Here is a 20,566-nt window from a genome sequence, read left to right as displayed (position 1 = left end):
TAATTGTTGTAGCTGAATTTTTTAAATGAGAAATTGTCTTTGATCTCTACTGGAATAGAAAAGAGGTCCCCAACACCCGTAGTATCAGTGGAGAACACATGGGGGCAGATTGGACTTTCATCCCAGCCAGCAGTCATAAGAGGGTCTTCCCCCTTCCTGTTGGGGTGGTGTCAGAGGATGCCTCGTGGAGGGACAGTTACTGCCTAGCAGTAATGAGGCCACTTCATCTGTGTTGTCAGGGTAGGGAGCAATAATGAGGCACTGCTACCCTTCCCTGTCAGGGAGGTGACAGTGGAGGCCAGTGGTGCTGAAACTCCCACCCTCACCCAGTGTTAATGAGGAGCTCCCTCCACATGGTTCAACCGAGGCCAGGTGGGATACCCGTACTTCTACCCCAGCCTGGGAGTAATCAGGTGGCACCCCCCACCTCATTTCTGCTAGAGGTGTCAGAATAAACCAGCTAAAGCAGAAGGTTTAAGATCTAGAGTCTCATAACACACCAATGTCCAGGTTTCAATAAAAAAATCAGTTGTCACACCAAGAATCAGGAAGATTGTAAAGCGAATGAAAAAAGACAATCAATAGATGCCACACACCCCCAGTCCCTGGCAAACACCATTCCACTCTCTGTTTCTATGAGTTCAGTTTTTTTTTTAGATTCCACAAAAAAGTGAGATCATACAGTATTTGTCTGTCTGACTTATTTCACTTAGCATAATATCCTTAAGGTCTATCCATGTCATTCCAAATGGCAGGACTTCCTTCTTTTTATGGCTGAATAATAGTCCATTTTATATATATATATATATATATATATATATATATATATATATATATATATGTATCATACTATATATATATATACCTATTTACCCATTAAAAAATTAATTTTTCAAAAATATAAAAAATGAGGTATCTGTATACAAATAATAATAATACACATATACACATGCACACACATATGTACTATTGCACTGTAACTTTCTGTAAATACATATGCATGCTGGCTATGTTTACTTTCTTTAGTTTATGTTCTACAACTTCTGAGGGGTGTTAAAATGGTGACATGATGGTAAATAGTAATTTTTTTTGATGTAACTTCTTGGCAAAATAAAAAACTGTTGATTCTTTATCATTTCCCAAAAATATGTTTCAAAATTTATTGCTCCGTGAATTGCAAAAGTCCAGGAGTGACATCTCCACAGTTTCCATTATACTACCATTGCTGAGAATGTCCTCCTTTACATATAGCATCCAGCTCAGAACTCTGCACAAAGTAGTTGCTGTATGCATATGGTCATTTAACAATTGAATGAACTTGGCTGAAAAATTCTAATACCAGAACAAATTTTAAATCTTCAGTAAGTAAGAGTAAATCTTGCTTCTCCACTGCCCAGTGTCATTTCCGTTACTTACGTAATCATTTGCTGCGAATAATGTGCTATGTAGTGAAGAACATTTTAAACTCTAATAAATGCCTTTGTGTTACCTCACTCTTCAATTCCACTTCAGCATTTAATCATCTTGATAAGGTATTTCTTAATCTCCTACTCAGTTTCTAATCTTAGTCTTTATGTGTGCTTCAGATAAAATGTACTTGTCATTATATAATATATAATATTTGTTATATTAGATCTATTTTTATATATACTTTGTTAAAATTATTTTTCACACAGATACTAAAAATTAATATTGCATCAAATAACTTAAAATATTAAGATAGTAGGTAAATTATTTGCTCTCTTGTCTATTTAAGAATTAACAAAATAATTGTTTTTATTAAACTAATGGATGACTAATATTTACCTTTTTTTTTACAAACAGGTAAAGATAATAATGTTTAGACTATGTATAAGGAACAATACAGTCGACTATCATTTTCTAATGATAGTCATTCACTAATCACTTTGAATTTTGTAACCTAATGAATTAGTTCATATGTAAATAATGCAGATTTAAAAGTTGGAGTCAATGTGAATAACTCAATATGAAATGTTTCTTCTTTCATAAAACTCATAATTTGGCAGGTGAAAGATTCTTGTATAATCTCTTCTAATGTTTCTTTCTCATAAATTCATGTTACCAAATGTATGCTATGCACACAAAGTAGACCACCATTTTTCTTCTTAAACTCTCTCATTTATCATCACTTAATTTTATATCACATTTTTATGGTTTTATTGTTAATATTTATAACATGAGAACATATCCTAACATTTTATTTATATAGAAAGATTTGAAGGACATATTTTAAATTTATTTCTGGAGTAGTCTACAAAGTATATCAGACCTGAGATTAGAATTTGCAATTATTCAGAATCTTAAAAGTTTTAACACTCTGAACTTAGTTGCTTCTATTAAAATGTTTTCCTTAAACAGAAGTTCAAGCTTTTCTTCGTTATAAAGTGATATTTTAAAGTGACATTTTCTAGGAATGCTTTGTAAAGTAGTTTGAAGTAAAGTAAATCCTTAATAGTTATTATAAAATAATTTTCTTCTCCAAATGTTTGTATTAGTGAGATTTCAGTTGTTCATTATTAAGATAATTTGGTTTGTCTTCCAGAACATTTTATACAAAATGAAACATAAAAGCCAAAGTCTTTTCACTGTGCAGTTTCCAATGTGTTTTAAAACCTGATTCCTTTTTTTTTTTTTTCTTTAAAGGTGAGAGGCCCTCCAACTGCAGGAGCATTTAAAGAAAGACCAACGAAGCCCACAGCATTTCGAAAATTTTATGAACGAGGGGACTTCCCAATTGCCCTTGAACATGATTCGAAAGGAAACAAAATAGCGTGGAAGGTAAGTCAGGGCACAGCTGGGAGAACCAGCTGTGCTCCCTGTAGAAGTGACATTTCCCAATGTCGAACAAAGTTGGCTGATAAGTAAATAAGCTGGAGTGATTTCTCAGTGAATGGAAGATGGTAGGTAAGCTCTGAGAGAAAGCTCCCCTGTGTCAGCTGTCCACCTTGACTAACAATTAAATTATAGCCTGCAAAAAAGAAAATGACAGAGTTGCTTTGCCTTAGAGAATTGTGTGCTGACCAATTCATCTCTATTTTTATGAGAACCTGGCATCCCAGCCTGTTTCAGGCAGTCCATCAAATTATGGAACTGGTGGCTGGATACAAAGAACAACAGACATTTATCTCCCCCACATTTCACCTTCCTGCAGGACACTTCCAAATGGAAGCTTTAATTACCTGAATGGATAGGTCAAGATTGTCTGCTCCCTGGAAATGCAGTGTGGAATACAAAAAAAGGCCGGTTCTCACTGCCTCCCTCTCCTCTCTGTCTGCAGCACGTGTCAGCCAGCACAGTGGCTGTCATACGTGCCCTGTTAGAGGCTGACCTCCGCCGCTGAAACCATTACAGCACCGACATTTTTCTGACAAAAGGTTAATTGGTTTCAAAATAAATGTATTGCCTAATGACTCCATTTTAATGTGGCTGTTTCTTTCTAAAAGGTTCACTGATGTTATTTGTAAAAACTTGCCAATCTCTTAACTGAAGAAGGCTTTTACATTTAATTTGAAAAATGAATGCTGATCTCTAACCAGCTTCTGCTATTTAATTATTTTTTGTTATCAAGGACTTTGCTTTGGGTGATATTTATCAGCTAAAAGGGCTTCTCTGCCTAAAGAAAGAAAAGCAGTTGCACATGTGTGAGCATCACATCAGGTTAAGGAACGTAAAAGGCTTTGCCAAATATCATTTTAAATTTAGCAATTGATCCATGTAATAAAAAAGTCCCCCAGTAGTATCTGAAGGGTGAACGTCAGGATTGTTTATAATTAGTAACAAATAAATTTATGTTAAAAAATAAAAATGATCGAAGTGTAGAATTCATCAAAGTAAATAGCTTAGAAATTCATTAAAATTAACCTTTTCCTTCTTTTATGGAAAAACTGAAAGAATTGTTTGCATTATTTCTAGTATGTCTTTAAATGTTTTCATATAATTATCAAACATTTTGAAATCTTGAGCAGTCACATGATATCCAGTTATTGAACTTAGAATTATTAAAAACTGGCAAGAGAAATCTGAAGATATCCTTGTTATTAAGTTTTGTCATAATTTTTTTAGGAGAATGAAGGACATTATTATCCTGGTTTTAATCATCTCTCTTAAAATTTGTATTTGTTATGTGAAAATGTGCATAATGAGAAAAAATTTATAGCAAGTATAACTAATTTAGATATTTTATTCTTAAAAACTTTAATTTGGGGTTTTGTTTGTATTTGATTAGTTAGATGGATTTTGTGTTTGTTTGTCTATGTACCAATTCATTCACTATAACATAGTGCAGGTTCTTAAGAACTTGATTCCTTTTGAGTAAAAGAACATTCCATATTTCTTTATAGAAAGTGAGTAGATTTTTGGTGTTTTAAGTAATTTTAGCACATAAAAATTCTATCAATAAAAAGAATTCATAGATTTTTTTGACTTGTTTGAATAATCGTATGAGTAATTTTTAGAAATGTCAAGAGACTAGAAAAAATTCATCTTGAAAATAATAAAAATATAGGATGAATCATTTTGCTTTATCTTTGATAATCCAACAGTCAGAGGATATATAAATTGCTTTTCTTTCTTATAACTATATTAATTCTTTTAAGCTACTATTGACTATTGTACTGATTCAGCAAGCTAAAAAGTCAGAATAAAGAGGAAGCAATTTATTTGCTGCCACTGGTAGGATAATAGCATACATTTAAAGAAACATCTTATCCTATAACCGGTAGACTTCTACCTTTTAAAGTTTTATCAACTGGATTTCAATTGTACTACAGTAATGTTGCAGATAAAACATTAAAATTATTAAGCACAGGCTTGTGAGCAGTCTCTCAATATATTCATATTTATTCCTTGGCACATGTACTATGGGGAAAGTTTGGTACTTGGTAAGACCAGAGGCCTTCTTTTAGGATGCCATTTCTAAGGAAGGGACCTCGAATGTTGAAGGAAGCAGGGCTCCGCATGCACCCCACAAGAACAAACTAACTGAACAACCCCAGACCCTGAACTGTACTTCGCCATGTGTGGACAGAGCCCTGGTCAAGCAAACTTCTCATCTCATGTCATAGCTCGCCCCTTGCTGAAGGCTCCTGAGTATCTCTGATTCCCAGGAAAATACCTGTCCTCTCTCCACACTCCCTGTGACATCCCTGAGGCTCCAAGGGTGGTGGTAAGTACCTGAAATGGTGTGTATAATTAAGTGGCAAGGAGACCCATTTCCTTTATCAGAATTTCAAGAGGCCTGAAAGACCAAGAAGTCACTGCCCTAAACCCTGATGAAGACTTCCCCAGCATCTCAGGCTCATTCCAGTCTGTGAAGTTGCTGAGAGAGGATCCCTGCCCAAGACCTCAAATTCACCCTCTTTTTATTCTGGATTAGCTGACCTGATCATCACCATATTAGAAATCACCATATATTCTTGAAATAATAAAGGCACTCTACTACGGTAATACTTAATAAATGACTTACTAAAGTCAGATCTACTGAAGATCTACAGATCTTCTACTAAAGTAGAAGTAAGAGTTAGAGACAGGCAAATGTCTTCGCAAGGTTAGGTTTCTCAACCCCACATCCTGAGCTACCATCATAGTTTAGGGCACATGAAATGGTCATTTGTTCCACATGTCAAAACAACAGGGCAGACCAAATGCCACAATCCGTGCAGTTTAGTATATTCCTTGTGGTATCACTAAAGATCCAAGCACTGTCTAATGCAACTTTCTGCAGTGGTGGAAATGTTCTGCATCTGTACTGTCTAATACATTACAAGTAGCCATATGTGGCCGTTAAGCACTTGAAATGTCCCCAGAGAGACTGAGGAACTAAATTTTAAATTTTAATTAATTTTAATTTAAATAGCCACATGGTTACCATATTAGACAGTGCTGCTCTACATTAAGATAATGACAGTCAAGTAGAGAACAAATGTATGGATACCAAGGGTGAAAGGGGTGGGGTGGGAGGAATTGGGAGACTGGGATTGACACATATACATTATTGATACTATGTATAAAATGGAAACATACTGTATAGCTCAGGGAACTCTACCTAACGCACTGTGGTAACCTAAATGGGAGGGAAGTCCAAAAGCGAGGGGATAGCTGTATGTGTATGGCTGATTCATTTTGTTGTGCAGTGGAGGCTAACACAACATTGTAAAGCAACCAGACTTCAATAAAAATTAATTAAAAAAAAAAGTTAAATGCCCAAGATTTAGAGCTGGTTTCCTGTCTTATGATGGACTCCTCATTGTGTTTGTGGATTTTATGAAGGCTCTTTACTGCCTACTTTTTTTATTGCCATATCTCTAGATATTCTCCAAAGTAAATATGTAATCTCTAAATATTCAGGATGTAGTAAAATAAATCATTTAGCACAAGAAAAAGATAATGACAGTCAAAAATAAATGCCTGAACCTGCTAACCAGATAGGAGACTATAGCTATGTAAGAATTTTTATTAAAATGAAAAAATAAGACTGATATGTGCATCTTTGTCATGGCTGGGCTTATACATTCCTTGGTTAACATGAAAGAAGTTTTGTAAAATATTTGTAGTGAAATTTTCTATATACTTATAGGTGGCAAGTTGATGATTATGAAAGATGATAGATTTAATCTAGATTACAAAATGTACCAGGCAAGCTCTGCATACTTTTTTATTTTTAAATAAGCATTTTCTAAATACAGCTGAAGAATTCTTGATTGTGAATGGTTGAATCCATTACAAAGCATACTAATTGCTCTAAACATTTAATCCACTTACTTTTCTGCATTTTTCTTGACTCTACTAACCTTCAGGAAGCATGACTTTGTTCTGTTGCTGATATGTTCAATATCCAGAGTACAAGCAACAGAAGTTGATCAAGAGCCAACCCTTCTGAATAAGTTACAAAGCAGATATGGACAATGGACATTTAAAAATTGTGTTTCCGCACCTTAAATTTCCATTATTCAGTCTCCTGTAATTTTGTGATATGAGTCATACCCCTTTATAAGCATAGTGTGGGGTGGGGTGAGGCTCTACCTAGAGGACATTCTGGAGACAGAAGAAATGTCATACAAACTTGCAGAGCTTTCGGCACATTGTCTCAACTTCTTCTACTTAAAGGAGGGCTGTCTGGCCTTACATTTAGGTCTTTAATCCATTTTGAGTTTATTTTTGTGTATGGTGTTAGGGAGTATTCTAATTTCATTCTTTTACATGTAGCTGTCCAGTTTTCCCAGCACCACTTATTGAAGAGGCTATCTTTGCTCCATTGTATATTCTAGCCTCCTTTGTCATAGATTAGATGACCATAGGTGCATGGGTTTATCTCTGGGCTTTCTATCCTGTTCCATTGATCTATATTTCTGTTTTTGTGCCAGTACCATACTGTCTTGATTACTGTAGCTTTGTAGTATAGTCTGCAGTCAGGGAGCCTGATTCCTTCAGCTCCATTTTTGTTTCTCAAGATTGCTTTTGATATTCGGGGTCTTTTGTGTCTCCATACAAATTGTAAAATTTTTGTTCTAGTTCTTTGAAAAATGCCATTGATAATTTGATAGGGATTGCATTGACTCTGTAGATTGCTTTGGGTAGTCTAGTCATTTTCACAATATTGATTCTTCCAATCCAAGAATATGGTGTATCTCTCCATCTGTTTGTGTTGTCTTTGATTTCTTTCATCAGTATCTTATAGTTTTCTGCGGTAGGTTTATTCCTAGGTATTTTATTCTTTTTGTTGCAATGGTAAATGGGATTGTTTCCTTAATTTCGCCTTCTGATCTTTCGTTGTTAGTGTATAGGAATGCAAGTGATCTCTGTGTATTAGTTTTGTATCCTGCGACTTTACTAAATTCACTGATGAGCTCTAGTAGTTTTCTGGTGGCATCTTTAGGATTTTCTATGTATAGTATCATGTCATCTGCAAACAGTGATGGTTTTACTTCTTCTTTGCCAATTTGTATTCCTTTTATATCTTCTTCTCCTCTGATTGCCATGGCTAGGACTTCCAAAATTATGGATTAAAGGCCTAAATGTAAGGCCAGACACTATAAAACTCTTAAAGGAAAACCTAGGCAGAACACTCTTTGACATAAATTGCAGCAAGATCTTTTTTGGCCTGCCTCCAAGAGTAATGAGAATAAGAATAAGAATAAACAAATGAGACCTAATGAAACTTAAAAGCTTTTGCACAGCAAAGGAAACCATAAACAAGAGGAAAAGACAACCCTCAGAATGGGAGAAAATATTTGCAAAAGAATCAACAGACAAAGGATTAATCTCCAAAATATACAAACAGTTCATGCCACTCAATATCAAAAAAACAAACAACCCAATCAAAAGATGGGTGGAAGACCTAACTAGACATTTCTCCAAAGAAGACATACAGATGGCCAACAAACACATGAAAAGATGCTCAACATCACTAATTATTACAGAAATGCAAATCAAAACTACAATGAGGTATCACCTCACACCAGTCAGAATAGCCATCATCAAAAAATATACACACAATAAATGCTGGAGAAGGTGTGGAGAAAAGGGAACCCTCTTGCACTGTTGGTGGGAATGTAAATTGATACAGCCACTGTGGAGAACAGTATGGAGATTCCTTAAAAAACTAAAAATAGAACTACCATATGACCCAGCAATCCCACTCCTGGGCCTATACCCAGAGAAAACCATAATTCAAAAAGACACATGCACCCCAATGTTCATAGCAGCACTATTTACAATAGCCAGGTCATGGAAGCAACGTAAATGTCCATCAACAGACGAATGGATAAAGAAGAGGTGGTACATATATACAGTGGAATATTTCTCAGCCATAAAAAGGAATGAAATTGGGTCATTTGTAGAGACATGGATGGACCTGGAGACTGTTATACAGAGTGAAGTAAGTCAGAAAGAGAAAAACAAATATCATATATTAACGCATATATATGGAATCTGAAAAAATTGGTGTAGACGATCTTGTCTGCAGGGCAGAGGTGGAGACACAGACGTAGAGAACGGACATGTGGATACCAGGGGGGGAGGGGTGGTGGGATGAACTGGGAGATTGGGATTGACATATATACACTATTGATACTATGTATAAAGTAGATAACTGGTGAGAGCCTGCTGTATAGTGCAGGGAACTCTACTCAGTGCTCTGTGGTGACCTAGATGAGAGTAAAATTCAAAAAGGAGGGGATATATATGTATGTGTAGCTGATTCACTTTGCTCTACAGTATAAACTGGCACGATATTTTAAAGCAACTATACTCTAATAAAACATAATAATAACAAAAAAGGAGGGTTGAAGCAAGGCATAAGTGTAGAATGTGGTCCTTTGGTGGAAGGGAGCTTTAAATTGCACCAAAGTCAAACATTAAAGCACGAGTCATAGGAGAATATAAAATTATGTGGGCGTTTACACCGCTTTTCTGGGAACTATCTTCTCGCTTCTGCCACTAAACATTCTCCACCCATCAGTTTAAGACAACCTTCAGGTCTCCTGAGGAGTCGTCTTCTCCCTCTTCCCCCTCCTCATCTTCTTCTCCTTCCTTCTCCTCCCCCACCTCCCTCTACTTTCCCTTCTCCTTCCCTTCTTCCTCCTCCCCTTGCCCCTCTCCTCTCTACCCTCACTATTTTCCTTCTCCTCTCCTTCCTCCTCTTCCTCCCCTTTCCCTTTCTCCTTCCTCCTTCCTTCCCTTTGTTACTTCCCAGAATCCACATTTCCTCCCCTCGTTTCCCCAGGCGAAGGAGCCAGGAGTCCATTCTAGTTCCCTATTTTGGGCAGGAATCTGAAATCACTTCAAGTAGTCACTCAAAAGAACTTGAAATACTACTTGTTACTTACACACTTAATGAGAAGCAAACTATGAATCATCGGTGCACTATGAAATTCACTGTTTTATTATAAATTCTAATTCCAAGACATTTTTTAAAATTGTGCGAGAATACTATTTTATAGTATTCAATGTAGACCTTGGGAGAAAGAGTTGGAGAAAAATAGTCACATTGGATTTTAAAAAATAACTATATGGTGTTATAAACCATTCAGTTATTCTGATGAACTAAGATGAAAATAGCTACAACTACACTAAGGTGTCTCTAAATTTCTTTGCTTTATAGACATTTTGTTGCAGCAGATATTAGTAGAAATCCTTTCTCCATCTGTCCTTGATAACGTGCTACGTGACAGAATGTGACATGCACTGGCATGCACTGAGAGTCTTGTTTTCCACTAAATTTCTTATGAACATGCTTAAGGATGTTCCAGATATTAGAAAGGTTTGAATAAGAAATAGACATTAACTGTCTAGCCAAATCAAGATATAATGAAAACCCTATGACAAATGTGACTAAAATTGCAAACTTTCAAATTGTCTCAAAAAGGGAAAAGCTCAAAATGGACTTGTACTTTGCCTCAAACCCCCCTCTCAGCACCTTATAACCCCTCATATGGCAATGTTGTGGTGACATTTGTTTAACCAATAAGTAATATGTGTATTCATTTATATATTTTATCCCACTTTAATACTAAAAGATTTTAAGTTGTTTTACAAAGAACTATAAAATACAGAAATTTAGCATATAATAGGAAAGATGAGAGAAAATGAAAACCAGATAGGGTCTACAATGGAGCCAATAGCAAGGCTAATGAAAATGACATATCCTAAAGACTTCAAAGGCAGGGACTCTGTCTGTATTCCTAGTTTGTTCACTCCTTTATCCCAGTGCTATGCCTGAAAGAGTATCTGGCACAGAGTTGGTGCCCAGTGATGTGTACTGAATGAATGTAAAACATCCTGCAACTGGTTTTACTTCTCTAGACACTGTTCCGCGACCATGCGTCTCACTCTCTAGGCCTTACTCTCATCTGTGATGACCATGTACTGAATGATTGGTGTGGCTCTTTTTAATTGGGAGGTCTAAGAAAGTTTTTTTCACAATTACTAAAATATCTATATTTTGCGTTGTTCACGAAATACTTCAAAGAACAAACATTGATTAGAAATTAGCCATAGAGGCCAAGTCTTCTGGTAGCAAATTAAGAAGATCAGCACCAGCAAGTTAATTTGAATGCACAGTCCAGAGTTATATGCAATAGTTTCTGTAGGTTGAACATTTACCTTGAAAAGGCTTAGGTTATACGTAATGCTTTCCCAATGATTACTGATTTCTTAAATTTCTTAAATTCCAAAATGACAAGTTTGTTTTTCTTTCTAAATGACTCAAAATGTATGTCCAGTCTGGACATCCAAGTAAAGAAATGCTGTGCCTAAGTTAATTAAATGCCTAAATTTGTTTTAAAAATTTCTGCTGATGGTGGCTGGACTATACCTTCAATTCTGTATCGACCCCCTAGTTGCTAACACTCATGTGTAACTCTATTCAGAATTTTTTCCTCCAGTGTGTTCTCTTTTTTTTTTTTTTTCAGTTCTTAGAGGCATTGGTATTCATGAACTATAAAAAGCTCTGTCAGTGTGACTGTTTTCATTGACATAACTGATAATTTCCTACCAGGAAAAACATTTATTGAATATAATTATTATTGAAATGTGTACTAATTTTCTTACAATTAAGATCAGCCCCAAACCATGATAGCTCATTATCTGTAAATACTACTGCATTTTAAAGTAAGTCACACTGTGATATGATACCTAATCCATTAACCCTCAGTATATTGTTCTCAAAACTCTATAATTTTGATTAATAATTTAGTCCTGTGGTGCCTTCAATTTCTTAATGTTTCAGTTTCTTAAGGATTCAAAAAGTTAATGCCGTATCTATTACCCCGTTAGGCAAAATCGATATTGATCTTTAAAATCTTATAGGCAAATTTCTTTGAGTTGAATAATTTGTTGCACATGAAGAAGAATGAATGTATTCATGGAATTGTCCTGGGCTTCTGTTTCTTTTGATAACTGTCAAAGTTTGAGTTTGGATAACAGGCCTTAGTAGAATTTGTAAGGCAAATTTTACAAGAGAAGTGACAATTTACCTGATTTTTCTACAAGAGAGCTGCCACATTTCCACTATTAATTCCTCTGTGATTAATTAATAGACAGAGCTTATTCTAGAAGTCTTGAAAAAAATAATCTCCTGGCAATTACTGTGCTGTTCTATGTCTTTTGGAGGAGGGGACTGCATGAACAATTAATGCCATTCTTTTATTTGATGTGAATTGCTATGTCTTAGAAGGGTACAGCATGAAAATACAGCCATGTATCAGAAATAACTTTAATTTAAATTGGTTAGGTGACCTCTGAAAGCTAGATGAAAGATTTTCTGCTGAATGGGCTGGTGCTCCCTGCTGCCTGTATAATTTATGTGAGAAATTAGTGTGAATGGTTCACTTTTATGGAGCAGTGCTGCTTGTAGCAAGCCTGCAGAAACAATTTTCCCCCAAGCCTCCATCTGTTCTTCAAACTAGGGCATATGCCATCTCATCGAGCTTGAAAGTCAACTGATTTATAACTCCTGGAAAGTGCATAGATTGAAAAGAAAGGTCGGCCGCTGCTATGTGACAGTGATTTGGTAGGCATCGGCTAAAGACAATTCACATCCCAAGAGAAACAAGCAGTGCTGTAAGTTTCATCTCAGTGGACTGACATCTAGAAGAAAAACAAATCACTCCTGCTTTTCAAGTTACGCAACCCCCTGCTGTTGAAAAGTAGGCGTGGTCTTTGCAGCGCAAGGGTGCCACAGCTAAGATACCCTATCACTCTCCCATGAAGAAGTGGGACTGTTGCCACCCGCCCAGTGATACATGTTGCCATCTCAGAAGTATCAGTACTCCAATCTTTAAACGAAAAATGTGTGTTGCTGCTTTTCAGAAAGTCTGGTTTGGGGACACAAATCGGGCTTTGACGTTTTTTCTGTATCTGCCCGGATGGCGAAATTCCATATCTGTTCCAATTAGTAATTTAATGAATGGTTCCCTCTCTGTCTTATCACTTGTCACATAGCCCATCTCTTTACTGAAGTACTTTTGAGATCAAAAGTTCTTTGACAGATGACAAATGGAATCAGATTGATGGCATGAGAGTAAAAAAAAAATCAATGTTTGTTTGATGTTTTTATTTAGAGTGGTCAGTGTCTCTTTATATTTGAGGCTTCTAGATACTTAGTAAATTTTCAACCCCCTGAAGTTATATTAAAGTTTCTCCTTTTCTTTCAGGTAAAATCTAAATAAAGTATTAATGAATAATCATATGAATTTTAATACATATTTGAGGCAAAAATTTCAGGAAATTATATTTTACCTTTATCAAAAGAAGGTTATCCTGGCTTTGAAAGTTGTATGCAAAAATTAATTCTGGTAGAATAATCAGCTAAACTCATGTAAAAAATACAAATTTTTATCTTTATTATTGCTTATAAAGGTTTATTCTCAATATGAAATATATATATTTTATGTTATAAAATAAAAAATATTGAAAAGTAGAAGGAATAAATGAATCAATCATCTTTCCTCCATTCACTGAATGCAACTGTTAACATTTTTCAAAGTATTTCTGTCTTATCTTTCTTCTTCCCAGTTGTGATCATAGTATATATAATAGTTTGTAAAAAAATATTTGTCATTGTATGGTATATGAAAACTGTATGCACTTATTCTTAGATTTTCTGACTTTTTTATAGTTTAAAATAATAGATGATTATTTTAGAAAATTTTGAAAATGAATAAAATGTATACATAAGATAACATTCATCCGAAGATAACCACTTTCAGTATATTGTTTTAGTTCAGTCTGTCTTCTGCATGTGTGTTTTTAGCATTGTTAAAACTGTGTTTCGTATGATGATTTGTGTGTGTGTGTGTGTGTGTGTGTGTGTTTTAACATCTTTATTGGAGTATAATTGCTTTACAATAGTGTGTTAGTTTCTGCTTTATAACAAAGTGAATTAGTTATACATAAAAATATGTTCCCATATCTCTTCCCTCTTGCCTCTCCCTCCCTCCCCCCCCTCCCTATCCCACCCCTCTAGGTGGCCACAAAACACCGAGCTGATCTCCCTGTGCTATGCGGCTGCTTCCCGCTAGCTATCTATTTTACGTTTGGTAGTGTATATATGTCCATGCCACTCTCTCACTTTGTCACAGCTTACCCTTCCCCCTCCCCATATCCTGGGGAACCTCCATACTGTGTTTTAAGGAACCTCCATACTGTGCTCCATAGTGGCTGTATCACTTAACATTCCCACCAACAGTGCAAGAGGGTTCCCTTTTCTCTGCACCCTCTCCGGCATTTATTGTTCATAGATTTTTTGATGATGGCATTCTGACCAGTGTGAGGTGATACCTCATTGTAGTTTTGATTTGCATTTCTCTAATGATTAATGATGTTGAGCATTCTTTCATGTGTTTGTTGGCAATCTGTATATCTTCTTTGGAGAAATGTCTATTTAGGTCTTCTAACCATTTTTGGATTGGGTTGTTTTTTTTTTTTTGATATTGAGCTGCATGAGCTGCTTGTATATTTTGGAGATTAATCCTTTGTCAGTTGCTTCATTTGCAAATATTTTCTCCCATTCTGAGGGTTGTCTTTTCGTCTTGTTTATGGTTTCCTTTGCTGTGCAAAAGCTTTTAAGTTTCATTAGGTCCCATTTGTTTATTTTTGTTTTTATTTCCATTTCTCTAGGAGGTGGGTCAAAAAGGATCTTGCTGTGATTTATGTCATAGAGTGTTCTGCCTATGTTTTCCTCTAAGAGTTTGCATATGATGATTTTTAAGGAACCCAAAGGAACATTCAAGGACCTAATTAGAAGAGGAGATTAATAATGGACATAATGGCCACAAGAGTATTAATAATGAATAGTTTTGTCAAATTTAACAAGAGCAACAACGAAATAGATAACCATAGTTTAATATGCATTTTAAAGTTTCCAGTGGTCATTACTCAAGGCCTTTGGAAGAAATATGTGCCAATATGTGTCTCTGTGTAGCTTTGCTTTGGGCTAGGTACATGTGGCTTCTCCTTAAGCAATTCTGAAGCTACCATGCCAACCACATTAGTGGATTCGCCACTGTAAACATGTTGTTAATATATTTTTGGAGAATAGCAAGAGATATTAAGAAAAAGGTTTATTGAATATGAAACACATTTCTTACTATTGGGAAAAGTATAAAAAATGAACAAAGATAGTCAACAGAATCACTATAAAATCAGTCTCTGCCTTCAATCTAAGACATATCCCTTACAAGAAAAAATCCTGAAGAATTTCCAAGATTGCATTCCAGTCTGAATAAGGTAAAAACTCATAAAACCTTCAAGCCATAAATTCCCCTTTCTTGAGTTCTTATTTAGATTCATCTCTCTCTGTTCATGTATATGTTTAGGGAATTTTATAAGAAACAGGTACATGGGTTGAATATTTCTGAATCCTTGACTATCTTGAAAATATAATTTTTCAACTTTCATACATGAAACACATTTGATTCAAATTAACATTCTTAAATTACAACTGTCCCCCTCCAAATCTCTGAAGAATTGAACACCATTGTATTCTAACATATAATTGCTGAGAAACTAAGGCCAGTGTGATTTTTATCCCTTTGATCTGTTTTTGTTTGCTTGTTTATTTTGTTTGACAGTCTGGGTAAATGCATTATTTGTGTATAATTAGAAGTTGCTACCATGCTTATTTTTTTGTTTTCATTGAGCTTTTCTTTAATATAGTAAGCTTATTTTGTCTACTTACTTGATTATTATTTTGGTTACAATTTTTTTTTTTTTTAATTTTTTTTTTTTTTTTATTTTTAGATTTATTTATTTATGGCTGTGTTGGGTCTTCATTTCTGTGCGAGGGCTTTCTCTAGTTGTGGCAAGCGGGGGCCACTCTTCATCGCGGTGCGCAGGCCTTTCACTGTCGTGGCCTCTCTTATTGCAGAGCACAGGCTCCAGATGCGCAGGCTCAGTAGTTGTGGCTCACGGGCCTAGTTGCTCCGCGGCATGTGGGATCCTCCCAGACCAGGGCTCGAACCCGTGTCTCCTGCATTAGCAGGCAGATTCTCAACCACTGCGCCACCAGGGAAGCCCTTGGTTACAATTTTTAAATCCTTTCTTAGAACAAATATGTGTAGACTGTAAACATATTTTATCCTGTCATTTCTATCACTGTCTCCCTCAATATTTTTATCTTTTTATTCACTTTTTAAAAACTTACAAGAGAGCTTTCTTATATTTTCTATTTTCTTTAATAACAATTTGTCTACTAGTGCCTCAAGTTCAAATTTTACTTCCACTGCTGTAGCTAATCTTGCAAATCTTTGTATTGCTGACTCATATCATTGTACATACTGGCTTAAAAATTATTGTACAAATAAGTTTATCACAGAAAATGTTCTGATATTTTATCTGTATTTTGTAATTCAGATAAGCAAAAATAAAAATATGAATCAACCATAGTCCCACAATCCTGAGGTAGCTTCTTTTGCATTATTAGTGTTAACTATTCAGACCCTTTTTTCTCTCATATGCAAATCTATGTATGTACGCAAATTTTATAAAACATTTCACTCATACTTCATAACTTTTTTCAAGTAATTACAAGTCATAACTTGCATATGCACTTTAAAAATCATTTTGGGAAGCTCTAGAGTGCTCCATAATTTAACCAATTCCATATTGTTGGATAGTAATGTTTTCCTTAGGTATTAATGCTTTTCTTCAATATTTTGCTATAATAAGCACTAATATTATCAGCATCATTGTACATTTTGTATATATTATGTCTTGCAGATATGTCTGATTTTTCCCTAATGGTACAAATCTCATTTTTTTAGCTTTTGCCTATTTTCATCATATGGATTTCTGCTCTTCTTTCATAAAGATTTGGCTTCTTGAACACTTGAGCATGGCCATTTCTCAAAATCACTGATTACTAAAGTAGTGAATTTAAAGGGGCTTCCTCAGCATCTAAGTCTATAAGATGATATTCTGTTTCCTTTCTGTGCAGGATATTTATAAAACCCATTATTTTCAATTTTACCTCAATCTAGAATTGGTGTTTGCCAAGACTTAGAACATGTCATTGTGCTTGACCTCATTCATTCTCTGCTTGGAGACCGGTGAGCTCTCCTTGTCAGGTATATTTAGGTGGACTGCCAAGCTCTCAGCCAATCCCTAGTGTCTGGTATGAACATGCTTCAACTGGTTCTGTTCTGTTGGCATAAAAAGGCATAAAAATGAATTTTCTGTGACTTCTGACAGTGATATAGATGGAGTAGGCAAATCCCAGAAATGCACACATACTCAGCTGTGTTTTTCTCTGCCTTTACCTGTAGCATTTTGCTTGTAGGGCACACCACTTTCTAGGATGCAATGCAGTGTACTGCCAGGGGTCTCTGTCCCTACTCCTGTTCAATTGTTTTCTGAGAGTTGGCTGTGACTGGATGTGGGTGTGATATTTATGGGGATGAGAATGGAAAGGATCGCACTTTGTCTTAAAAAGCAAGTACTTCACAGCAGCAGGATAGTGTTCTACTCCACGCCCACCCCTCAATGGAGTTTGTTCTAGACCTTATGTTTCTGAGGGGGCAGAAAGTGTAGGAGGGATTCAAAAAAAAAACAAAAAAAAACACCTACCAGCTTTAGGATGGGTGCCTCTGCTTGCAAAATACAAGTTGACCATGAACAGTGGTTTTGCAATCCAGTTCCACTGTACTCTTCATCTGTAGAAATTCCTTTTCTTCCTGCTTGTGCATTCATTATTATACCTGGTTTTCAGTTACATGTTATGTTCTCCTCTTTTTCTGCATCTTCCTAGGTAATTTGATGGCATGTTGGGAGACACTGTGTCAGAGACTCTTGTCTAGAAGCTGTTTAAAATAACGGAGTCCTATTTAGTTTTGTCCATTATTGGACTGAATTCTCTTACAGAGAAGTGATGTGATTTCATCAATGCCCAGGCAACAGTGACTCATCTACTAATAAAGGAATTGAATATTTATAATAAGTGAGACACAGTGATGTGCTCTGTAGCCTGCTTGATATGGACTCTGGTCTTAAGAAGTTTATTGACTAGAATAGATCACTATCCAACAAAGAAACTGAGAAGTGTCCAAAGAGTACATATCAAGTCTTCAATTGCTTCCTCTTGCATAGCTCATAAATTTTTTTTTTTTTTTGGCCGAATCAACATTTATTTTCTCACAGTTCTGGAGGTGGGAGGTCCAAGAAGACTAAGGTGCCGGCAAAACTGGTTTCTCCTGAAGCCTCCTCCTTGGCTTGCAGACGGCTGCCTTCTCACTGTGTCCTCACATGGCTTTTCCTCTGTATATGTGCATCCCTGGTGTCTCATAAATTATTAATCCTTTATTCAGTGTGTGTTTCACATTTGCTACTTTAATTATTTGGTTCAAATAATTCTTGTAGACAAATATTTAAAACGTGAGGCTCTACAAAATTTCTATCAGTTCATAAATTTGTATATATTTCAGTGAATGCAGTCGCCTGACACTTTTGATTTTTCCTCCTACTTGTCTATTTATTACTATATAGACAAATAGTAAATTTTACCTATAAAATGACCTTGAGGTGATCAATCTACATACCTATATATCTACATATTGTGGCAATCCCAAGTATAAATGAGATATCACTGACTCCAAAATTCTATACTGTATTTTGAAACGTATACTGTTATTCATATTTTTACCTAAGTGTTAATTTTAAAGATTTATCCTTTTTGGCATTCAATCTGATTTAAATTAGAAAACTCTGGAGTCTGTATTAAATACAAATTGGACTTACTCATTGTAGCTTCGTATCTCTTAGTCTCTTTTTTCTTTCTTCCAAGCTCTTTAATCCACTGTGTTTCATTCTACATGATTTCCTCAAATCTATCTTCCAACTTAATAATTCTCTTTCTTCAGTTAGGTTTAATCTACTGCATAACCAGTGTGTTAAATTTTTAAAATTCAGTGTCAGTGAATATCAATTCTAAAATTTATTTTTGTTTCTTTAAAAGATCTGCCCATTTTTTTCATTATGTCTTTTCTTGCTTTTTGGTTTTTCTTACTGTCTTTGTTGAGTTATATATTTTAGATATATTCATTTAAAGTTTCTTTCACATTCACCTATTATCTCTGTTTCTAGGGGTGTGAGTTAGAATATGCCACTTTCTCCTATTCTCAGCTGTTTTGTTTTCTCAGGTGCTTTATGATATTTCTACTCAGAGCTTCCCTTTTGTGGAATGTACTTCCCTTGGGAATCCCGCTTGCCCTGAGGTGTGGGGGCATCCCTGTGATTTCAAGTGGTCTCTCCACGGGTACGGGTTCTGAACTGATTTTTATGTGAATCGGACTCCACTTTTCTTCACCAGGTTATTGCCCATCACTTCCTCTTCATTTCTGAGAACTTGATATTTGCCTTTCTTACTTTTGAGAATGGCCATGGATTTTCATAATCTTTCATCTAGCTTTTTATAGCTTTTTATGGTCATATTGATCAGAAGTCTTTTTATAGGATTGTTTTCTCAATTAGCCTAATATCTTATCCTAGATACAGAGAAAGAACTATCTTAAGATACAACCTTTTTCCATTGTAAGACCAAATCTAAAATGCTCCCACTTAAAAAAATCGATGAAATAAAATACTCTTTGTATTTCTCATGCAAGTCTTTTATTTAAACAACTGTAATTAGCTAATTTATATTACATGATTTTGTGTGTGTGTATGTGTGTGCGCACATAATCAAACACAGACAAATACTAAATCTATTTTGAAGGTAGTAAAATTTGGGCTTGGAAAAATCACAAGGAAAAGACATAAAGATTTTGTGCCAACCCTAATTCTCATATTTGTAAATATAATGTGTGTGTGTACATATGTATGTGTGTTTATATAGATATCTTGTTTCTATTGGAGTTAAGATTTCAATTTTCATTCAGTAAAATTTAACCAGAAAATTAAGGATGATGGGGTGACTCTAAGGAGACCTATATCTTCTCATTATTTATATCTGGTAATACTGAGTCTCTTGGGAAGCATTAGCCCATCAATTGAGAAACATCTTTTAAATGTTTTCCATGTGCAGTAAGTTGTATAAAATTTTACTAAACATAATTATTTTTTAAAACTCAACAAAGTGTAACACTGTATTGAAGAGATTTAGTTTTTTATAAATTATCCTTCACAGAACAAATCACTTTAGATTTATTAATTTCTATTTTTGAAGAATTTCTTGGGTAATGAAGTATTTGTATATGCACAAAGTAGATTGCTCTTTTATGAACATTATTCTTTCTTCTTTATATTTTTTAAAATGCAATACAGGCAGTGCTAGTGTACTAGACTGGTAATATTAAAACCACAAGTCAAAAGATAGAAAAGTTAAGATTTTTATAATTCTGTCTGGGAATCTAGCTTTTTCTTCCCGTGTTCGTTATAATTTTAACACTTCATTATTGTAACTTATTACATTTAATAAACTAACAGTTGGGACTAGCTTCACATCTCGAGCAGCAATTTAGCAGATGATTCATTTCATGAAGAAGAAATGAAGACTCTCATGATTGTTTCTGTGTCATTGGGAAAAGCATTGGCTAGTTGCAAAATTACCAGTAAT

At 35.1% G+C, this 20,566-nt stretch overlaps 1 protein-coding gene across 2 annotated transcripts in view; it reads left to right on the top strand.

The window, feature by feature from the left end:
* The window catches only part of PACRG (parkin coregulated), a 510,323-nt gene that overhangs the window by 74,825 nt on the left and 414,932 nt on the right, over nucleotides 1-20,566 (top strand). For both annotated transcript variants that reach the window (XM_082475670.1, XM_082475671.1), the window contains exon 2: nucleotides 2,665-2,799. In XM_082475670.1, coding sequence (XP_082331796.1) covers nucleotides 2,665-2,799 — 135 coding nt within the window. The remainder of the gene's footprint in view (nucleotides 1-2,664; nucleotides 2,800-20,566) is intronic.

Source organism: Balaenoptera physalus, assembly GCF_965194825.1.
Source record: "Balaenoptera physalus genome assembly, chromosome: 9".
NCBI classification, from domain to species: Eukaryota; Metazoa; Chordata; class Mammalia; order Artiodactyla; family Balaenopteridae; genus Balaenoptera; species Balaenoptera physalus.
Note: the sequence above shows the minus strand (reverse complement) of the source record. Positions and strands in the feature narration are given on the sequence as shown.